The sequence below is a fragment of the Lolium rigidum genome, chromosome 6 (genome assembly GCF_022539505.1).
Source record: "Lolium rigidum isolate FL_2022 chromosome 6, APGP_CSIRO_Lrig_0.1, whole genome shotgun sequence".
NCBI classification, from domain to species: Eukaryota; Viridiplantae; Streptophyta; class Magnoliopsida; order Poales; family Poaceae; genus Lolium; species Lolium rigidum.
Window position 1 is genome coordinate 39,140,303 of NC_061513.1, and position 18,770 is coordinate 39,159,072.

General features: G+C 48.8%; 4 protein-coding genes across 4 annotated transcripts; all 4 read left to right on the plus strand.

Annotated features, from left to right (window-relative positions):
* The first annotated feature begins 226 nt into the window (after positions 1–226).
* Positions 227–2,999, plus strand: LOC124661161 (thiamine pyrophosphokinase 1-like). Its single transcript, XM_047199018.1, has 5 exons — positions 227–305; positions 1,251–1,323; positions 2,114–2,215; positions 2,312–2,561; positions 2,640–2,999. The coding sequence occupies exons 1-5, from the start codon at positions 259–261 to the stop codon at positions 2,759–2,761; spliced, it is 594 nt and encodes a 197-aa protein (XP_047054974.1). The 5' UTR covers positions 227–258; the 3' UTR covers positions 2,762–2,999.
* A 2,122-nt stretch (positions 3,000–5,121) lies between these two features.
* Positions 5,122–8,445, plus strand: LOC124668053. Its single transcript, XM_047205258.1, has 7 exons — positions 5,122–5,404; positions 5,974–6,092; positions 6,180–6,245; positions 6,345–6,542; positions 7,175–7,293; positions 7,443–7,548; positions 7,630–8,445. Exons 1-7 carry the CDS (start codon positions 5,128–5,130, stop codon positions 8,245–8,247), a joined length of 1,503 nt encoding a protein of 500 aa, XP_047061214.1. The 5' UTR covers positions 5,122–5,127; the 3' UTR covers positions 8,248–8,445.
* A 2,183-nt stretch (positions 8,446–10,628) lies between these two features.
* Positions 10,629–11,833, plus strand: LOC124661818. Its single transcript, XM_047199701.1, has 3 exons — positions 10,629–10,987; positions 11,090–11,429; positions 11,522–11,833. Exons 1-3 carry the CDS (start codon positions 10,629–10,631, stop codon positions 11,831–11,833), a joined length of 1,011 nt encoding a protein of 336 aa, XP_047055657.1.
* Positions 11,834–13,472: 1,639 nt separating this feature from the next.
* Positions 13,473–17,848, plus strand: LOC124661817 (heparan-alpha-glucosaminide N-acetyltransferase-like). The gene is made up of 13 exons (XM_047199700.1): positions 13,473–13,720; positions 13,818–13,955; positions 14,308–14,389; positions 14,543–14,619; positions 14,695–14,810; positions 14,896–15,013; positions 15,418–15,534; positions 15,617–15,708; positions 15,790–15,856; positions 15,952–16,033; positions 16,122–16,213; positions 17,243–17,386; positions 17,476–17,848. Exons 1-13 carry the CDS (start codon positions 13,541–13,543, stop codon positions 17,620–17,622), a joined length of 1,452 nt encoding a protein of 483 aa, XP_047055656.1. The 5' UTR covers positions 13,473–13,540; the 3' UTR covers positions 17,623–17,848.
* The last annotated feature ends 922 nt before the right edge of the window (positions 17,849–18,770 follow it).

The window sequence follows — 18,770 nt, forward strand, 5'->3', positions numbered from 1 at the left end:
CCTCCGCCCGCGCCCGCCGACCCCGCCCACGCCGTCTCCTACGCCGTCGTCGTCCTCAACCAGCGCCTCCCCCGCTTCGCGCCGCTCGTCTGGACCCGCGGTAACGAATGCTTCCTCTCCCTCCCCCTCCCCCCCTTTCCCTGGCATTATTCTTCGCTCCTGTCTCTCCGTCCCGCGCAAAACTGATGTCGCCTCGTTCCCCGAGCAGCGCAGCTGCGGGTGTGCGCGGACGGGGGCGCCAACCGGGTGTTCGACGGCATGCCGGACCTGCTCCCGGGCGAGGACCCCGACGAGATCCGCGAGAGGTGCTTCAAACTCTCCCTCCCACCTGCTTCTCCTTTAATTACTTCCATGCTCCTCTAGTCCTCTGCTTACGCTTGGCCCCTCTGTTTCTGTTTGACTCTGACTCTCTAAACATTACTAGTGCACGTCACGTGCTTGTTGGAATGCATCGGGGATGGCACTCAATCTTATTTTACCTCTACGCCTTGCTCTTTTGTGGAAGAGTAAATGTTGGCATGCCCTTGGTTGAGCCCCGGTTCCTTTCCTGTAGTGCTGCTTCTCGCTGTGCTTTCTTTTGGCATGGCGCGTCTCCCTGTTTGTTTTTGCAGTGCATTGTAATTGGTATGATAACTGCTTAGTGAAAAACTCCAAGCCACCCCAAATGCTTTGCGTGCATGTGTTCAAGAAAAAAAATCAGAGTATTTTGAGCCAAGAAAGGTTCAGTACTTCACTATCAGGCTATTCATATAAGCCATTTTGGGAGTTGTATTTAGGAACCGAGGGTGTAACAAATCTTCACTAGTATTTGCATTGGATGGATGTAGCCCCTGCCATTTTTAACTAATGCACATTTTCAATTCATAAAAATTGGAAAATATTACTCCGTATACGGTTCAACTGTGCTTGGCTTACCCTTGTGTTTATGTAATGGTGGGCAGTTGTTTCTGAAAGAAAGGGGTTCTTAAGTTTACCTGAGGTGCCACTGAAGGGATTGGCAGATTAATGCATATATAATGGCACTGAACTACTATGCATAGTTATCAGCAGAAACATTATGCATTATTTATGATCATTTAAAAAAAACTTGTATCCATCAAAGGAACATATTTATTTGTTTTCATGCCAACATAGTTGGTAAGAAAGTTTTGAACTTGTTTATTGGTAGTGGGGAAATAGGTTTAACACAGTTTTATTTGTTGGGTGTCTGTATGTGATGATTTCATTGACTTGTCCTTACCTTCCTGCAGGTACAAGCCCGATGCTATCAAGGGAGATATGGACTCTATAAGGCCAGAAGTGAAGGAATACTATTCCAATCTGGTAACTGCTTTTAAACTCCTTTTAGCATTACCCTGCTGAGAATGGGACGCTGAGGCTGGATAACTGAACCAACAATCATAATGCATACAACCATGTTATTGAGAAACATATCATGCATCGCAAAAATAAACAAGCAGAAAGATGTCATTATGTTGGCCATCCTGGTCCATGTGAATATGTTTCTTCTCTTTTGGTCCATTGCATTTGTTAGCCATAATTGGATATCAGAACTTCATGTCTACTTGCTTGAGGCCATCTTGGTCCACATGAATATGTTTGTTCTCTTTTGGAGCATTGAATGCTGTTAGCTATAATTGGATATCAGAAGTTCAGAACTTCATGTATGCTAGCTAGATGACTCTTTTGAATGACAGCAAAATCAAAGTGCTGAAATAATTACAATAATTAGGCCTGTAATTATTTTCAAATCGTCCAAGAAAACCAGAAAGGGAAACTATTCCTTGTTTAATTGTATTTGGCATGGTCAGTCATACCCCCAGTGGCGCACCTTAAGTTTGTACATGGACATGTTTTGGAGTGGCACTGTGGCACCACTGTAAACTTATTGTATGTGCATATTTGATTTGACCCGCCTCTTGCTTTTTTCCTTACTCTTTTGAGAGAGGTGATACAAAGTTCAACGCTATGCCTGTCCCTTTGTTCTGGATATTTATATTCTGTACTATGAATTTTTCTTTGTTAAATTAGCCATTGAGGCCTTGACACTGGAAGTCCTTTTGCTGACTTGCAACAAAATGATGTAGTAACACCTTTCTTTGACCAATTGCAGGGTGCCAAAATAATCGATGAATCACATGATCAGGACACTACAGACCTGCACAAATGCATATCGTTCATCACCACAAATCCACCTGACCCCGACAATTCTAATGTACTGAACATCAATTAATCAAATCATCTATTATCATTGTTTACTCCAGATAAGTTTATGTAACACCAGCTTTACAGATGTTTTGTCTGACTGCAGCTGTGCATTCTTGTTCTTGGCGCACTTGGAGGAAGGTTCGACCATGAGATGGGCAACATCAATGTATTATATCGCTTCTCAAGCATCAAGATCATCCTCCTGTCAGACGACTCCTCGATCTTTCTGCTCCCAAAGACACACAGTCACGAGATCCATGTTGATCCATCGATCGAGGGTCCTCATTGTGGATTGATCCCCATGGGCGCACCATCAAGTAGCACCACCACTACAGGGCTCCGGTGGAATTTAGGTACAAGCATCTAACTCGCAACCTGTTTTTTCGTATGCCCACAGAAATCTGATTGTCTCTGCTAAAATTTGTCTACAGATAACACCAGCATGAGCTACGGTGGATTGGTAAGCACATCAAACATTGTGGACGAGGAGAAAGTAACGGTGACTTCTGATTCTGATTTGATTTGGACAATATCGCTTCGGAAACATGCTTAAATTGTACTATATTGTACAGTAGACTATGGTCCAAAATTTTGGCTCATCCAATTTGGGTGAACAAAGTCAGCAATTGTTACTGTGATGTGATGATATGTTCCATTTCATTGGAAATTTGGCGTCAGTAACCTGAAGAGATGGGTGTCCGCGTATTTTAGCGCCTTGTTTTTGTATCTGACATTATTGTTCAGCTATCGACATTGGATCAGTCAATTCTTTGGATATGTACTCTGAAGTTCTATGCATGTTGTAGAGAAATCGCTCGTGGATGCCTATGTGTTGGTTGTGGAAGTATATGGTGCATTTGGATGACTGCATGAAGTATATGTGTATTATATATTCTATTCTACCTAAAAAAACCATATTCTTTTTTTTTCTAAGGAATCAAATCATGAAGTTAAATCAAAATACCCTAAACAACTGGATGATACCAAATACTCCAAATATACTTTCTGTTCATTACATTGTTGTATATACTTGTCGTTGTGGCGGCGTCCCCCATGGGTGGCACGAGTGGCAAACCCCAGCCGCCAAAGTTTGGCCGCTGCCGGTGCGCACTTCCGGGCAAAGCCTGGGTTGCGGCGGGGCTCCCGTTCTGCGGCGCGTGTGCGAGGGAGGTGTTATGAAAGTGGCAAAGACCTACGGGCTAGCGCACGCCGTGCCTAGACGTGGATCACCATGGCGGCAATACACAGTGGTCGAGCGATGTTGGTGGTGGTGGAACCTCGCGCGCATCACACTTGGCGCCCTAGGCAGCACGGGCATGCTTGGAGGTAGTCGGCGGGCCCTTGGCACCCATCCCTTCCGGCAGCGTTCTCCATGCTGATGGTGATCATCGTCGTCTCGGGCTGGGGTCTGCTCCAGAGCGAGGTGGTGGTGGCGTATGTCTCGTCGATGGGATATGGGATGCTTGGTGGCCTCCTCTTCTGACGTAGGTGGTCGACCACTCTATGTGGCTGGTCTCTGGATCCCACATCTAGTCCCGGCGACAAGTTAGGGCGACACAACTGTGAAGGCACTGCCATGTTGAAGGCATTGCCGGTGCAGCCTGTTTCCATTCACTCATCCTTCTCCATGGAGAAAACCTAGATCTGGACATCCCGAATTGAACTATAGCTACACTAGCAGTGTCGCTGTCCCTCTTGAGAGCATTGTTTTTAGAGTAGCTATTGAATTGTAGAGTGGTGTGATTCTACCACGTCGACAATGACGAGTCTCAGTGGTGTGGCTCGGCGTGGCCTATGTGTCGGTCGTGGTATCACAGAACTCACACAGTGTGGGGGTGCTGTCTAGCGCCATGGCGGCGTCGGTAGGCCCGACAACGTATACAGATTTTCTGCCCCGAAGATAGACCAGCGGTTGAGCGCAGTGACGACTTCTGAAGTGAGTGCATGAGGTGTTTGTCGAGAATCTGCTAGACCGGATGTGTGCTCAGGTTTCACCATATGGTAACTGAGTGATGACCCGGTTTTAGCTGATGTGGCATTATTTTGTGTTTTAGGCCTTAGGCTGGTCATAGTGGGAAGTAACTTAGACTAGTAACATATGCCATGTTACTAGTCTAGCTTACTGTCTTCATATTGGATAGTAACTTATATGTGGTGTCATGCATTGTGTCATTTATTATGTTGTAGACTCATTTTGCCTTGGGTGTGAGATGTTACGATAACATAGCTAATTACCACATCACTCTTTTTTATTTATTTATTGGCATATCATGTCACCAAAATGGCTTGAGATTACTCCCCTACGAGCAGTCTTAAACCCTAATAGTATGTTCTTCACTCATTGTCACATTTATCGGGAGCTGGATGGTGTCTTCGGGTGGATTTGTATGTTTTTTTTAGGGCTATCTCTTCGATAAAAAAAGTCAGGCTTCCATTTAACAAATATACTTGTCGCCTGTTTAGAGGATCCTTTGCTGTTTTATGGGTAAACTAAAAGTAAAGTACACGACTCCGAATATACTTTCCGTTCTTTACGTGAATCTTGCTGACTATATAATTGAAAAAAAAAAGATGTTTCTAGATGAGAAGCCACCATCGACCACGTCCCCATCCGGGACGACGTGGAAGTAGCGTCCTTATCGGATGCACATGAAGCCCCTCCACTCTCTCCCTGCCACCGGGCCCAACCCCCCATTCTGCCCGGGCCCACTCCCAAATCCCGATATTTTCCGGTCCCACTGCGCGTGGGCCCCACCCTTTCTTCCTCCCCAAGAGCAGGAGCACGATTAGTTTCGTCTGATTTACTCGAATTACTAGATTGATTGACACAAGCCCGGATCGAAACAATCTTCTCGCTCAGAGCCAGGCCGCGCCATACCTAGCTAGGCAGCCTCGACCTCCAGACCTAGCCCTTCTCCAATGGCGGCCGGCGGCGGGGTGCCGTGGGCGGAGGGGGTACGCGCGGTGGGGCTCCAGATCCGCAACAGGTTCCGCGTGGCGCCCGTGGACCGCCGCTGGCTCTGGCGCAGGCCCGAGGGCCGCGCCGCCTCCGAGGCCGTCCGCCAGTGGTCCGACCGCGTCCGGGCCCTCGTGCAGCGGGACAAGAAGCAGCAGGACCAGGGCTCCGCGTCTCCTGATGGCGCCGCGGCGGCGGTGAAGCCCTCGTCTAGCGCTATGAGATTCTACAAGAAGAAAGGTATTGAAGCTTTGATACAAGTGATGCGTATCAGCTGATGCTGCTGGTCAGTTCCATATCACATTCGTTGCTAAATACTCGTTTAATTGGTGCGAAGCCCTCGTCCAGTGCTTTGAGATTCTACAAGAAGAAAGGTAGAATCATTGTGATGTTAGTGCTCTGTGTTTAGCTGTATTTGAGATTCTACGAGTTTTTATCTGATTCGGCAAAATGCACCATGTTGAGGTGTTCACTGTGATTTAATCAAACTTTGGAATAAACTCATGAGTGATGCTATTGGTCAGTTCTGTGTCGCAGTTCATTGCTAAATAGTCGTTTAATGTGATTAGTGTTGGCATGTGTGGTATCTGTACTAATCCACAGAAAAGAAGTGTGTTATCTCTATCTTCTGGTGCAGTGCTCAGTGTTGCCCCCACCATGATTTCCATGATCATTCTCCTCTGGCATAACAAAACTACGATCGAACCTGATGAAATTATAATTGTGTCCCTATAATGAAGAAGGGAAAATGGGATATTCTACTAGATTATCTATACTATTTTCTAACTCGCATCTCTTGCTGATCACAGTGGGCAAAGAGATTGATGGGCTTGAAGACTCTGTCATTATGCGTTCCCTACAAGCACTGGCAGTTCCTCTCATTGGCAATGCTTGCCATATTTTCATGCATGGCCTCAACACTGTCCAGGTATTGCAGCTGAAGAGGGATCACATGTCCACAACTCTTCGAGGGTGTAATATTATCTTCAGTTGTCTAAATCATGGACATTTGCAGATTTATGGTGCGGAGAAACTTCAGCAGGCATTACAGGAGAGACCTAAAGGGAAACCTCTATTAACGGTATGGCGTAGTATAATTTATATCGCATGGCATATTGTTGGATCTTTTCTCTGCTGTGCATTCTTTAGTTACACTGTTCTGTCTTGTTCGTAATGTCAGGTCAGCAATCACGTCGCTGCTATGGATGACCCCTTTGTAATTGCTTCTCTTCTGCCACCATCTATCATGCTGGAAGCGCAAAAGCTGAGATGGACATTATGTGCTACTGATCGTTGCTTCACAAATCCAGTTTTATCAACATTCTTCAGGTCGGTTAAGGTGTTGCCTGTTTCTCGTGGTGAAGGCATCTACCAAAAGGTATCAAACTTGAGATACCTTTGATTAGCTGACAGATTCTCTCAAGTTAATGCTATCAAGTATGTATTTTGTAGATCTTCCATTCAAATTTTAGTGCTGATAGATCAGTTTATTCAATGATTTTTCTGCGATGAGCTTATTCTTGGAATCATGATATACATGTTGCAACAAAAATGATCTTTAGTTTGCTTATTAATGGCCTGATGGAAATGCTACCATAGTGCTACTCACTAGGCTTTGCTTAACTCAACTTCTTTTCGTACCATCAATTAGCTGTATAAAGGCCATTAACTTACATACCTAACATACTATGTGTTTGGGGAATACTAATGTCAATTATATTTGGACCAAAGTGTCTAGCTAGCACCTGTAATATCTAGTTCCTCACATGATCGAGCTTTTCAGAAGGAAATGCTAGGTATTTGTCCGCATTGGTGCTGGGAAGTGCTTAGGTCTTTGTGCAGTGCATTGCGTCATCTTTCCTGCTTTTTACCTGTGTGAAGTAGTCTTGAGGCATTAGGGGGTTCATCCATTCTATAGGGGTAATGCAGTTTATTACCTGGATGAATCTGTGGAATTGATGCAATATTGAGTTGTCTCTTCATTCACCAGTCCCTTTTCTGTCTGTTCAGGGGATGGATATGGCACTCTCGAAACTTAACAATGGTGGATGGGTTCATATATTCCCGGAAGGAAGTCGTTCAAGGGATGGAGGGAAAACCATATCTCCTGCCAAGAGAGGTGTTGGAAGGTTAGAAGATCAGTTCCTCGTAATGTACTATTAAAAAAATACAATACAGTACTTAACACGTAACAAAATCTGCATCCCTTTCGGTGTTAAGAGTTGATGTTTTTTTGCCATAGGTGCAACTATCTAATTCTTTATTTTTTTCTCACCAGATTGGTAATGGACGCTGACAGCCTACCGGTTGTTGTCCCGTTTGTCCATACTGGGATGCAGGACATAATGCCTGTTGGAAAACGTATCCCTAGAACAGGCAAAACGGTATCTACATGAACTGATGCAACTAGTATTTCTCCTCATTGAGTTTAGTTGATCTCTAAAGTTATTTATTTGACTCTCTAGGTGATTGTGGTTGTTGGTGACCCAATCAATTTTAACGACCTGATCGCCGACAACAGTGATGACACCCAGCATATCTCTAGAGGCATCTTGTATGATAAAGCATCAGAGAGGATCGGGCAGCAGCTGCAGCTACTGAAGGTCAAAGTTGACAGATTGGCAGCAGAGCATAGGGCTGAGCTCCAAAACCGTCACACAGACAATACGGTAAATGAGGGATGCAGGGTGTGGCAGCAGGTTGATTGGGATACATTTGGCGTAGGTAGCATGCTGCCATCAGCAGAACATTCCTCGGTCCAGGAGCTGCCAAAGCAAGTCCAGCATGAGCTGCTGCTTGCGGAACAAAGCATCTCTCCACCAAAGCAAGCAGAGCCTGAACCGCACCTTGAGGAACAGAGAGTGTCTCCAGTCCCAAGTGCAGCCATGCCTTCCGACCTTGGCATTCCACACTGGTTCAGCCGTCACGCGGATGCTTCTGAGCTCATGGGGTTCGCCGCACGTGGCTTGTTCAAGAATGGTAGGTTCATGGACGAAGGCTACCGGCAATTGGATCAATCGGCTGCGTTCAGCGTCTGGCGGGAAGCTCAGGGCAACAATGCGATGCGATGGAGCACCGCTTGACTTTGGCCATGTTTACACGCCTGGCGACTCTCCCTTTGTACAGTTATGAGGACAATGACGCCGACATGAATTTAGATACATTTTGTTTTCTTCGTGCTTGGCAGTTTAGGAGCTAGTATGAACGAACTGGACAGCTAAGGTTGTCTTAGAGACGATGTAAAATTTCTATAGCTGAACTATGCTGAGTCAGGTTTGATGTTAGCAATGTCAAATGATCTTTTATGTTTATGAACTAGAAGCTCTTTGAAGGGTTTGCTGATGGTCTAACGAACAAGCTGAAGGTTTCCCACTTGCCAAAATATTTATACTCTTTTGGGTGATGGCGCAACTTCAGCTGCAGCAAGTAGCCAAGTACTGTCCTCGCAGTATCCTGAACTAGCATTCTACGGAGTTTCTCCCGGTTATCTCGTGATCAGTTTTCTAGAACTATCTGCCGCTAATTTTTCTTGCAGTTAATGCACATCATTCAATTCTTTTTCAGACGACGCTATAACATCACTCCACTGTCGTGTCAATAAATTGCAGATCTCACGGCCCAACATTTTCTTCCGTGTTTGTTTCTGTACGATGCAAAATTTGCGGACCTAAGGGCATCTCCAACCGGGCGACCCAAACGGACGCGCTGGGCCGTCCGTTTTGGGCCGTTTGCGTGCCCGCCCGGACACGCGGACAGCGCCCCGCGTCCGCGTGTCCGTTTGGGTCGCACGCGGCGCCCAACGCGGCGACCCAAAGAGACGCCACGTGGTTCGTCTCCGCTGCGCGGCGCTGCGCCATGGCAGGCCTCGACGGGACAGCCATGGCGGGGAGTGGAACGCGCGGGAAAGATCCGCGCGCACCAAGGTTCCCGCGCGCGCGAAACGCCATTGGCGCGCGCTCGCGCCCAAGTTTCCCGCCGGACCGCCGGCTATAAAGACGGCGGCGGTCTCACCTGCACCGCATCACCGTTCTCTTCCCCTCCACCTTCTCCGGCGCCATGCCGCGCACCCTTCGGTCCACATGGGCCAAGCTCTCCTCGCCGCCGGGCCAGGTTCCCGCGGACGGACGAGGAGGAGCGCGCGGACTCGCGGTGGGTCGCCGACGACGAGGCGCTCCGCGTCGCCGCCGAGGCGGCGGCAAAGAAGGCCGGTGACGCGGAGATGGGGGAAGCGGCGGCCGCGGAGGGCCGGCACGAGACCCCGGACGGGCCGGTACGCGGCCGTGGAGGAGGGGCGGACGCCGCGGAGGAGCCCGTCGCCGCGGAGGACCTCGCGCCGGCGAACATCAACGCCGCCATCGAGGAGCGTCTCGCCGACCTCACGCGCGTGACGAAGGAGCACGAGGGCATCCGGTGGGCCGGCCGCCGCCGCTAGGCGACCTCCTCGGCCGGAAGAACGAGCCGCTCGCTATGCGAGCAGCCCGTGACCTCATCCGGATGCGCGCCGCCCGAGCGGCGCGCCGGGAGGATGCTGCGTCGGCGGAGCGCGGCCGGCAAGAGCGCATGCGCCGGCGGCAGGGCAACCACGAGGCCCGGAAAGCCGGCCGCGTCCGCCCGGAGGCGCGCACCGCTCGTGGAACGCGCCGCCCTGCGGGAGCTTGAGCTATGCGGGAAGCGGATGGTTCCGCCTCGGGAGGCGGAGCGCGAGCGCGCCCCGAGCTGCGCCGGGCGGAAAGGAGGAGGATGATGCCCTCCGTCCAAGCTGCCGAGGCCCGCGAGCCGCCCGCGCCGCCGCCGACGCCCGCGCCGCCGGCCGACGCGCCACCCAGCCCGTAGGAAGCCGGAGTGGAATCCTCACGCGTACGAGCCGCCCGCGTCGAGTGAAATCCACGGCCACGACGGCGAGCCGGCGAGGAGTCGCCGGCGAGGCCGCCGGCCCCGTACGTATAGGATAGAAGTAGTAGCTAAAAAAAATGTAATGAGTTCTATTTAATGAAATATATTATTTATGCCTATGACACGCGGGCCGGGGTGGACAACGGGCGGACGCGAGCGACCGGCCTTTCGCGTCAGCGGCCACGCAAACCTGGCCAAGATTTAGGCCGGGTTTGCGTCGTTCCGGACGCCGCGGGCATCCGTTTTAGGGATGGGTCCGCGCGCTGGGCCGGGTTTTTGTCCGGCTGGACCCATCCGGACGCGCGGGCGCGGGATGGGTCGCCCGGTTGGAGATGCCCTAACTTTCCTCTGGTAACGGAAGAAAGGTTACCAAAGCCAGGTCACGGAGCATCTCACAACGTTCACTCGCGAGTTTGAATCTTTCTTATAGCCGTTACAGCCGCCCATCCGGATCCTCTCCCCATATTTAAAAATCCGACGCCGCCCTCTTCCTCCAAATCTCCCGTCAATCCCCTCCCCATCTCCAATTCTCCATCCAGCAGCGGCGAAAAACCTCTCTCGATCCACCACCATGGCCCTCCGCGCGCTCGACAACACGCTGCCGGCCGCCGTGTCGGAGCGGCCCAAGAAGACCGCCAAGCTGTCGGCGCCCGCCGTCGCCGCCGTGGCCCCCTCCCCCGCGGAGGGCGGCGGCAAGAAGCGCAACGACGAGAACGCGGCGCCCAAGGCCAAGCCCACGTCGCCGGCGGCGGTGGAGCAGGCCGTGGAGTACGTCCGCTCCGAGGATCTGCAGCCGGTGGCCGGCCCCAAGGCGCGGGCCGCCGGCCTGGTCGCCGAGATCGACTCCAAGGACTGGGTGAAGGTCTGCGAGGCGCTCAACGACGCGCGCCGGCTCGCCATCCACCACCCCGCGCTCCTCGCCCCGATCCTGTATGTTCACCTCTCTCTGTTCCTCTGAACTCTCGTTCCAACGAAATCCCATCCGGATCTGGCCTGACTCGCTACCTTCGTGATAAAAAACCGTTCTTGCAGGGAGAAGGTGGTGCTGGCGGTGGTGAAGACGATGAAGAACCCGCGCAGCGCGGTGCTGAAGACCTCCGTGATGGCCTGCACGGACGTGTTCAACGCCTTCGGCAACCTCATCTCCTCGGCCTCCGCGGACGCCTTCGACAAGCTGCTCCTCCAGCTGCTCCTCAAGGCGTCGCAGGACAAGCGGTTCGTGGCGGAGGAGGCCGAGAAGGCGATGCGCGCCATGGCCACGTCCATGCCGCCCCTGCCGCTGCTCAGGAAGCTCAAGGCGTACGTCCACCACGCCAACCTCCGGGTCCGGGCCAAGGCCGCCGTCGCCATGGCGCACTGCGTTGCTAGGATGGTATGACGGCAGCTACTTGACCGGAATGGGTTGTTCGTTGGGAATTGTGGTGCGGGGAGAAGGTGCTCACGGGGTGTTTGTTTAAAATGCAGGAGATCGAGACTATGAAGGAGTTCGGGCTGTCGGCGCTGCTGCAGGTGTCGGCGGAGCTGCTCAACGACCGGCTGCCGGAGGCGCGCGAGGCCGCCCGGAGCATCGTGAGCTCGACCCACGCCGCCTTCTGCAAGGAGGCAGCCCTGAAAGATGACAAGCAGCAGGAGGAGGTCGAGTCGGCCATGAAAGATGACAAGCAGGAGCAGGAGGAGGAGAAGTCGGCGGTGGACGCGGCCTGGGAGAGCCTCTGCGCGCTGAGCCTGTCGCCCATCTCGGCGCTGGCCGTCGCCAAGATCGTCTCGCAGTCGTAGCCGCAGTAACCCTGGGCGTGCTGCTCTCCAGTGCCGATTTGTTCGTTTGTTTGGTTGTTTCTGCTGGCGTTACCACCATACATGCCATCTCGCATGATTTGTTCAATGTCTTCTTTCTTGTAGGCCATAAATCAGTCTAGTGGTTCAGTAAATTGTTGCTTTCTCCCATATCAGTAGTTTCTTGTCCTCGTAACATAAAAGTTCGTGGTCAATCGAAAACGAGGACGAGGATCAGAATCAGTCCCATGTCCAAGCTCTAGCTAGCTCCAAACGGGTAGTCACTGTCCACTTATCCAATCATTCGGCATGTGGGAATGGTTGGGCAAGGTCGCGGCGGCACGCGACTCACTGGCTCCACGCGACGGCGAGAGTGGCCTGTCTGTCAAGTGGTGTTGTTGACTCGTCAGGACGGTCTGCTCTTTCACGGCGTCTTTTCACTCCGACCATTGCAGGTGCGTCAACAACGTTTTTTTTCTCCTCCGGCGTTGTTCGGAGGCAACAATCAACCTTCGCTCACGGTGCACCACAGGCGAGTGCAAGGGTCGACTTTGATTTCTCCATGAACTTATGTGTAATTTTATATTCATTCAAGGAAGTTGTTAGCTTTAGTTTTGTAGCGTCTAGCCTCTTTGCAAAAAGAAAAAAATTGGTTTCGTCCTAAATCAAGCAACCATCGAAGCACAAGACCTATGATGATATACATGCGCCCATTGATGTCACTACCAAAGTACCAATGTAGCACTCTTTTGATCCAATCGCTGTGGTGTCATTATTAGTTTTTTTACACAATTAGTTATTTTTGTATTATACACATCTTCCACAGGAGATTGGAGAGGTACATGTATACCATACAGAAAAAGCGCAAGGATCTGGTCAGAAAGTTCCTCTCAGACCATAATCAAATCACGTCTCCGTGTACGTGCTGATTTTATCTGATTAGCAATTTCAATAGTGTAGCCAGCTGCTGGCTATAAATCAAGTGCCATGTCATCTATAGTCAATTTAGAATCAACACATATAATAGTGAGCTATAAAAATATAGTACTTTATTAATGTATGATCCACCTTTCACTCTCACAAAGTGTCTAGGAGTACGTGCTAGAGCTGACTTTTGCATAAGAGTCCACTCTTCTTCTCTCTCCTCCTCTCTCTCCTCCAACTAAACAATAATATACTATTTTAATTCTTATAGCTGACTAGAATTTATTGTACTTGCTCTAAGCATAAAATACAGTATCACGTACGAATGCTTTCGGTGCACTCTATAAAATACAGTATCTCGTACTAAATGATCTACAGAAGTCTCCTCTACAAAAATATTTAATTATCCTCCATTATCAGCAGAGTTGCTGATCTGCACAAGGCTCCCATATGTTCGGCAGGGGCCTGCGCCTCGCTTTGTTTGACACTGCATTTCTCGTTCATCTGGTTGTACGTATAAGTGTTGTTGTAGAATAATTAACCAGTGATGTGGCTCTCTCCGGCCTAGCGACATCAGAGAAAACGAGAGCGAAAACTAAGTTGTTGTTCTCTGCTTCCTCACATCAAATCTCTCTGCTTCCTCTCCTCTGTTTCTCATTCCATTCTGTGAGTCCCTCTCCTTGGATATCATCATATCACACGTTGCTTCCAGGAATCGGAATTGTCCTCATATTCTTCTTCTTATCCATCTCTCCATCGTCGTTTGCAGCAGCGACACGATTTGGGATGGCCGACGGCCAGAGCGTCGCCAAGCGGCACGGTGTGGGCGTGGCCGCCGAGGAGGACCCTGGCCGCCACCGTGCCATTTCCCCGGTCCATGAGGTGGCGGATGTCGACGACGATAAGGCGCCTCGCCGGAGCAAGCGGGTGGCTTCCCTCGACGTCTTCCGTGGCCTCGCCGTCGCTGTACGTCATGCTGTGCAAGTTATGAAGTTAAGTTCATCTTCGTGTGTTTATGCGGATTGTGCATGACCGGGAGCGCTGGTTTTGGTGCGTGTTGCAGCTGATGATACTGGTGGACGGCGCCGGCGGCGAGTGGCCGGTCATTGGGCACGCGCCGTGGAATGGCTGCAACCTCGCCGATTTCGCCATGCCCTTCTTCCTCTTCATCGTCGGCATGGCCATTCCCCTCTCCCTCAAGGTTCGCTCCAGTTCCTTCTCCCACAGAGTGTACAGTTGTACACCGAGTCCTATTATATTTTTCTCTCCCTTTTCAGTGTAACCACCCGTCAAAACTGATTCAGAAAAATGTTTTGCCGTGAGGGCTTTATATATAAAGCCGGGCCGTGGGCCTTATGTTTAAAAATTCAGAAAAATGCTGAGCCAAATATGGCATATCATTTTATACTCTGAATTCTGCCTTCATGTCCGACCATCCCTTCTTCTACTCTGAATTATACTCACTTGTGGTTTTAGACTGCAATGACTAGCTGATTTATCAAGTTTCTCCATGATTTATAACGGTCGGTCGCACCATTCAAACAAACATGCAGAGAATTCCAGACCGCGGTCGGGCTGTGAGGCGAGTAATATTAAGGACAGTGAAGCTGCTTTTCTGGGGGATCTTGCTGCAAGGTTTCATTTACACCCAAATTAGCTCCTTAATTTGTCCTGTTGCAAAAAAAACATATGTGTCTCACTCATTTAGGACCAACGTCCAGTTTTGTATTATCTTTTCTGCAAATGAAGTGGAAAAGTAACATATTAGCAATGTGTTACCATATTCAGGTGGTTACTCCCATGCTCCAGATGACCTGGCTTATGGAGTTGACATGAAGCACATAAGATGGTGTGGTATTCTTCAGGTATGTAACCCACTTCTTAACATTTGAGTGAAATATCCATGTGCCGAGGATTGAATTTTGTCTTTGCTCTTTCAGAGGATTGCCCTTGCATATTTGGTAGTTGCGGTCATAGAAATTGCAACAAAAGATGCCAGGGTTCAGGATCAGTCAAGTTCAGGCTTCTCAATTTTCAGGCTGTACCTTTCCCAGTGGTATATTTGCAAACCTTGATGTGTCATCTGAGTTGTGAAAGATTGCTGCTTCCACATACTAATTATGGGTCTGCGTGTCTACAAGGATTGTTGCATGTTGCATTCTTTTGATCTACTTGTCCCTTGTTTACGGGATTTACGTTCCGGACTGGGAGTTCAGAGTGCGAAATGTTGACAGCCCAAACTACGGCAAAGTTTTAACGGTATGTGAAATTTTACATACATTTCTTCTTGTGAAATTATTGTTGCTGCCAGTTACTCTTGTGTGCATATAAATGCTCTTACATTTTAAGTAATTCGTACAAAGTTCCTATAGGTGGTACTATACCTTTAAAAACAACATACTGAAAACTGATTTTGCACACATTTCACTGTGCTAGCTCAAGATCCCTGCCATTCTTCAGAAATCTTGCCATGACAAGCTAAACATATTACATTTCAGCAGCGCAGTATAATTTCTCTATTTGTAGGTTCGTGCTTTCATGTTGGTTTGGTGATAGTGAGCTGATTTCAGTATACTAATAAATTACTCAAAACTGATTTCAGTATACAGTCAAATCAGTTTTGTGATAGTTGCGACTCATTTACACTGTTCCCTAATGATTAGGTGACGTGTGGTACAAGGGGAAATACGAGCCCTCCTTGCAATGCTGTAGGTTACATCGACCGTAAAGTTCTCGGCATCAATCACTTGTACCAGAAACCTGCATGGAGGAGGCACTGGGTATGTATTTTTTCACAGCAAAATCTTGTTTTGTTCTTAACATAACAGTTTTTTCAAACGTGTATTAACAAACAGTATGCAGGCATGCACTGATGTTTCTCCACACGAGGGACCTTTCAAAAAGGATGCCCCAGCATGGTGTGCCTCACCATTTGAACCTGAAGGGTTACTAAGGTGGTGGTTTTGTCACAGGTCAAGGAGAGATTTCCTGTGTACACTTGACTGTTGAGACTCTTTCTTTTGTGAAATTTGCAGCTCATTTTCAGCGGTGTTAAGTACGGTCATCGGGGTACACTATGGACATGTGCTTGTTCATATGAAGGTGATCCTGCCTCAAAGTTCAGCAGCACTTATATGGTGGTGAGAACAGAGACTGGAACCTCATCTTGACTTGTCTTTTTGTTCCTGGAATTTCAGAGTCACATGGACCGGCTAAAGCAGTGGCTGGCCATGGGCATAGCTCTCCTTGTTCTTGGAATCATCTTGCACTTTTCACATGGTAAAATCATAGTACATAAAAAAGACTAATGTATATATGTTTCCTCTCCTCGCATGTCTAAACCTGGTTGCTTCACATCTCCTTGCAGCAATTCCTCTGAACAAACAACTGTACTCATTCAGTTACATCTGCGTGACTGCCGGTGCTGCTGGCATCGTGTTCTCCATATTGTACTTCCTTGTAAGTCCTTTTTTAGTTTTAAAACCTGTTTATTGAATTTTTGTGTGGAAATGCTCTACAAAACAATGCTTGGGTTCACAAAGTGGGTTTGGGGGATGGCTTCTCTCTCGAGCATCTATCCCAATTTGTGGAACTATGGGGTCTCATACAAAATTTCCACCTCAATGACAACATTGATGACGACATCTCTTGGAAACTTACCGCGAGTGGGCACTATTCCACGAAGTCCGCCTACAACTTGCAATTGCTGGGTTCCACCTTCTCAAGCCTATACAAGTCGATGTGGAAGATGTGGGCGCCCCCAAAGATTAAGTTGTTTACTTGGCTTGCTTTCCAAAATAGAATTTGGACATCCGACCGCTTGGCAAAACGGGGGTGGCCAAACTGTGGGGTTTGTCCTTCATGCAAACAATGCACGGAGTCGGTCGATCACCATCTAGTCCATTGCCGCTTCACCTTGCGTCTTTGGGACATGGCCAAAGATGGGTTCGACATTCCGGCCACTCATGCCAACAGTTGGGCGGGTTTCTCCTTCCCGGAATGGTGGACCATGATATCTACGGGGCATAACCGCAAGGGTATGGCGTCTCTTGCCATGCTCATTATTTGGGAGGTTTGGAATGAGAGAAACGATAGAGTTTTCAAGAACAAGCACGCCCCTTCGCAAGTCGTCTTCGAGAGGATTAAAAAAGAAGCTACGCTTTTGGTTTTAGCGGGTGCTAAAAATTTGAGTAATTTGATGCCGCAAGAGTAACTTGTATTATGTCTAAAACTTTTACTTTCTTGTAAACTCCTTGCTTAATCTATGAATGGGCAAAGCTTTTGCCCTCGTTTCAAAAAAAAATTTTTGTGTGGAAACAGCAGGAGGAAAAAATAGATCAGTATTGATCTAAACCTGCGATTATGTCCCCTAGCTGACGTTGGATTCAGTAAATAGCACATTCAGTCTAATGACACTAAAGAATTACTCTATGTTTTACTCAGAGGAATGCTCAATTACATTGTCAAACCTGACACAATGTTTCTCAGGTTGATGTCCTGAATCTGCGCTACATCTTCGAGCCGCTGCGGTGGATCGGCATGAACGCGATGCTGGTGTACGTGATGGCGGCCGCGGGCATCTTTGAGGGCTTCCTCAACGGCTGGTACTACGACGGCACCAACAACACACTGGTAATTAAGAATAGCACATCACCATCTTCAGGCTTCGGTGCACGACCTCGATGGACAGCAACTGCTGATAAATATTTTGCGCGATGCAGGTTTACTGGGTGAGGAAGCACGTGTTCGTGGGGGTGTGGCACTCAACCAGGGTGGGCATCCTCCTCTATGTCCTCGTCGCGCAGATCCTGCTCTGGGCGCTCGTCGCCGGCCTCTTCCACCGTGCCGGGATCTACTGGAAGCTTTAGCTATCGAGGAACGTTAGCATTCGATAGTCTTCAAAATATCGGCAAAGATCAGGTTGTTGTTCGTTTGTAGTTCCAAAACCTCTATCGTGCAAACTTTAGCCTCCGAGCGGCGATGGAGCGCGGTAGTTTCTTATCATGTTGCTACCTAAGACTGAACTTGGCTGTTGTTCAGTTATCAATCAATGATAGTGGAGCTCGGCCCCGTTTTCGGGGAGCCGCAGGAGATTAAAAAAAAATACCGAGGAACGTGTGAACTGTGCTGTACGTGCAGCGCAAAAAGATGCAAGGTCGGTGCGTGTTTTCCTTAGTTTTTGCGGGATCGACCATATGCTCATAAGAAGATGTCAAAATCAGTAAGTTCTACACAAACAAAACCCACATCAGGTCAGTGTCCTGTGTGCAATTTGTTCCCTGAAGATGTTTTACATATACTTTTCCAATGCCAAACTGTTGTTGATCTGTGGAGAGCTCTGGGTCTGGATGATATAATACATAATACCATGCAAGCTGATTGTTCAGGATCTGTGGCGGTGGAGGAATTATTACGCTCATCTCTAAATATTGTGCCTGGGTATACAAGCTTTGAACTGCATGAATTAATTGCAATAACATGTTGGTACATATGGTGGTTGAGACGTAGAAGAACTCATGGTGAAACTATCCCTCCTATTCCCAAGTGTGCAGCATCGATCAGAGGACTAGCTGCAAATTATGCTAAAGCAACGAAGGTTCAGTCTGCAATTGTTAAACGGACATGGGAGAAGCCTCGATCAAATTTCTTAAAACTGAATGTTGATGCAGCTTACAATGATGATGATCAAGCGGGAGCTTCTGGTGCTCAAGGAGTTTCTGTCGCGGGCCTCGAGATTCATACCACATGTAGCATCACCTGTTGTTGCAGAAGCTTTGGCTATGTGTCATGGGCTGGAGCTTGCGGTCTCCATTGGAGCTAATGCGGTAGAAGCGCAATCGGATTCTATAGAGGTAATACACTATTGCTCGGGGCAAGAACGGATGTGGAATGAAGCAACTGCAGTTTATGCAGATTGTTTGACGAGTGCGGGAATCATCGGGAAGGTTGAGTTCACTCAATGTCCGAGAGAGGTGAATGAAGTGGCGCATCAAATAGCTAGGTGTTGCTTTGATTC

Coding starts and splice junctions, on each gene's coding strand:
- LOC124661817 (XM_047199700.1), top strand. CDS start 13,541: ATGGCCGACGGCCAGAGCGTCGCCAAGCGGCACGGTGTGGGCGTGGCC. Junction 14,390..14,542: donor CTGGGGGATCTTGCTGCAAG/GTTTCATTTACA, acceptor TACCATATTCAG/GTGGTTACTCCCATGCTCCA. Junction 14,811..14,895: donor AGGCTGTACCTTTCCCAGTG/GTATATTTGCAA, acceptor CGTGTCTACAAG/GATTGTTGCATGTTGCATTC.
- LOC124668053 (XM_047205258.1), top strand. CDS start 5,128: ATGGCGGCCGGCGGCGGGGTGCCGTGGGCGGAGGGGGTACGCGCGGTG. Junction 6,543..7,174: donor GTGAAGGCATCTACCAAAAG/GTATCAAACTTG, acceptor CTGTCTGTTCAG/GGGATGGATATGGCACTCTC. Junction 7,294..7,442: donor GCCAAGAGAGGTGTTGGAAG/GTTAGAAGATCA, acceptor TTTTCTCACCAG/ATTGGTAATGGACGCTGACA.
- LOC124661161 (XM_047199018.1), top strand. CDS start 259: ATGCCGGACCTGCTCCCGGGCGAGGACCCCGACGAGATCCGCGAGAG. Junction 306..1,250: donor CCCGACGAGATCCGCGAGAG/GTGCTTCAAACT, acceptor ACCTTCCTGCAG/GTACAAGCCCGATGCTATCA. Junction 2,216..2,311: donor CTGACCCCGACAATTCTAAT/GTACTGAACATC, acceptor GTCTGACTGCAG/CTGTGCATTCTTGTTCTTGG.
- LOC124661818 (XM_047199701.1), top strand. CDS start 10,629: ATGGCCCTCCGCGCGCTCGACAACACGCTGCCGGCCGCCGTGTCGGAG. Junction 10,988..11,089: donor GCGCTCCTCGCCCCGATCCT/GTATGTTCACCT, acceptor CCGTTCTTGCAG/GGAGAAGGTGGTGCTGGCGG. Junction 11,430..11,521: donor CGCACTGCGTTGCTAGGATG/GTATGACGGCAG, acceptor TTTAAAATGCAG/GAGATCGAGACTATGAAGGA.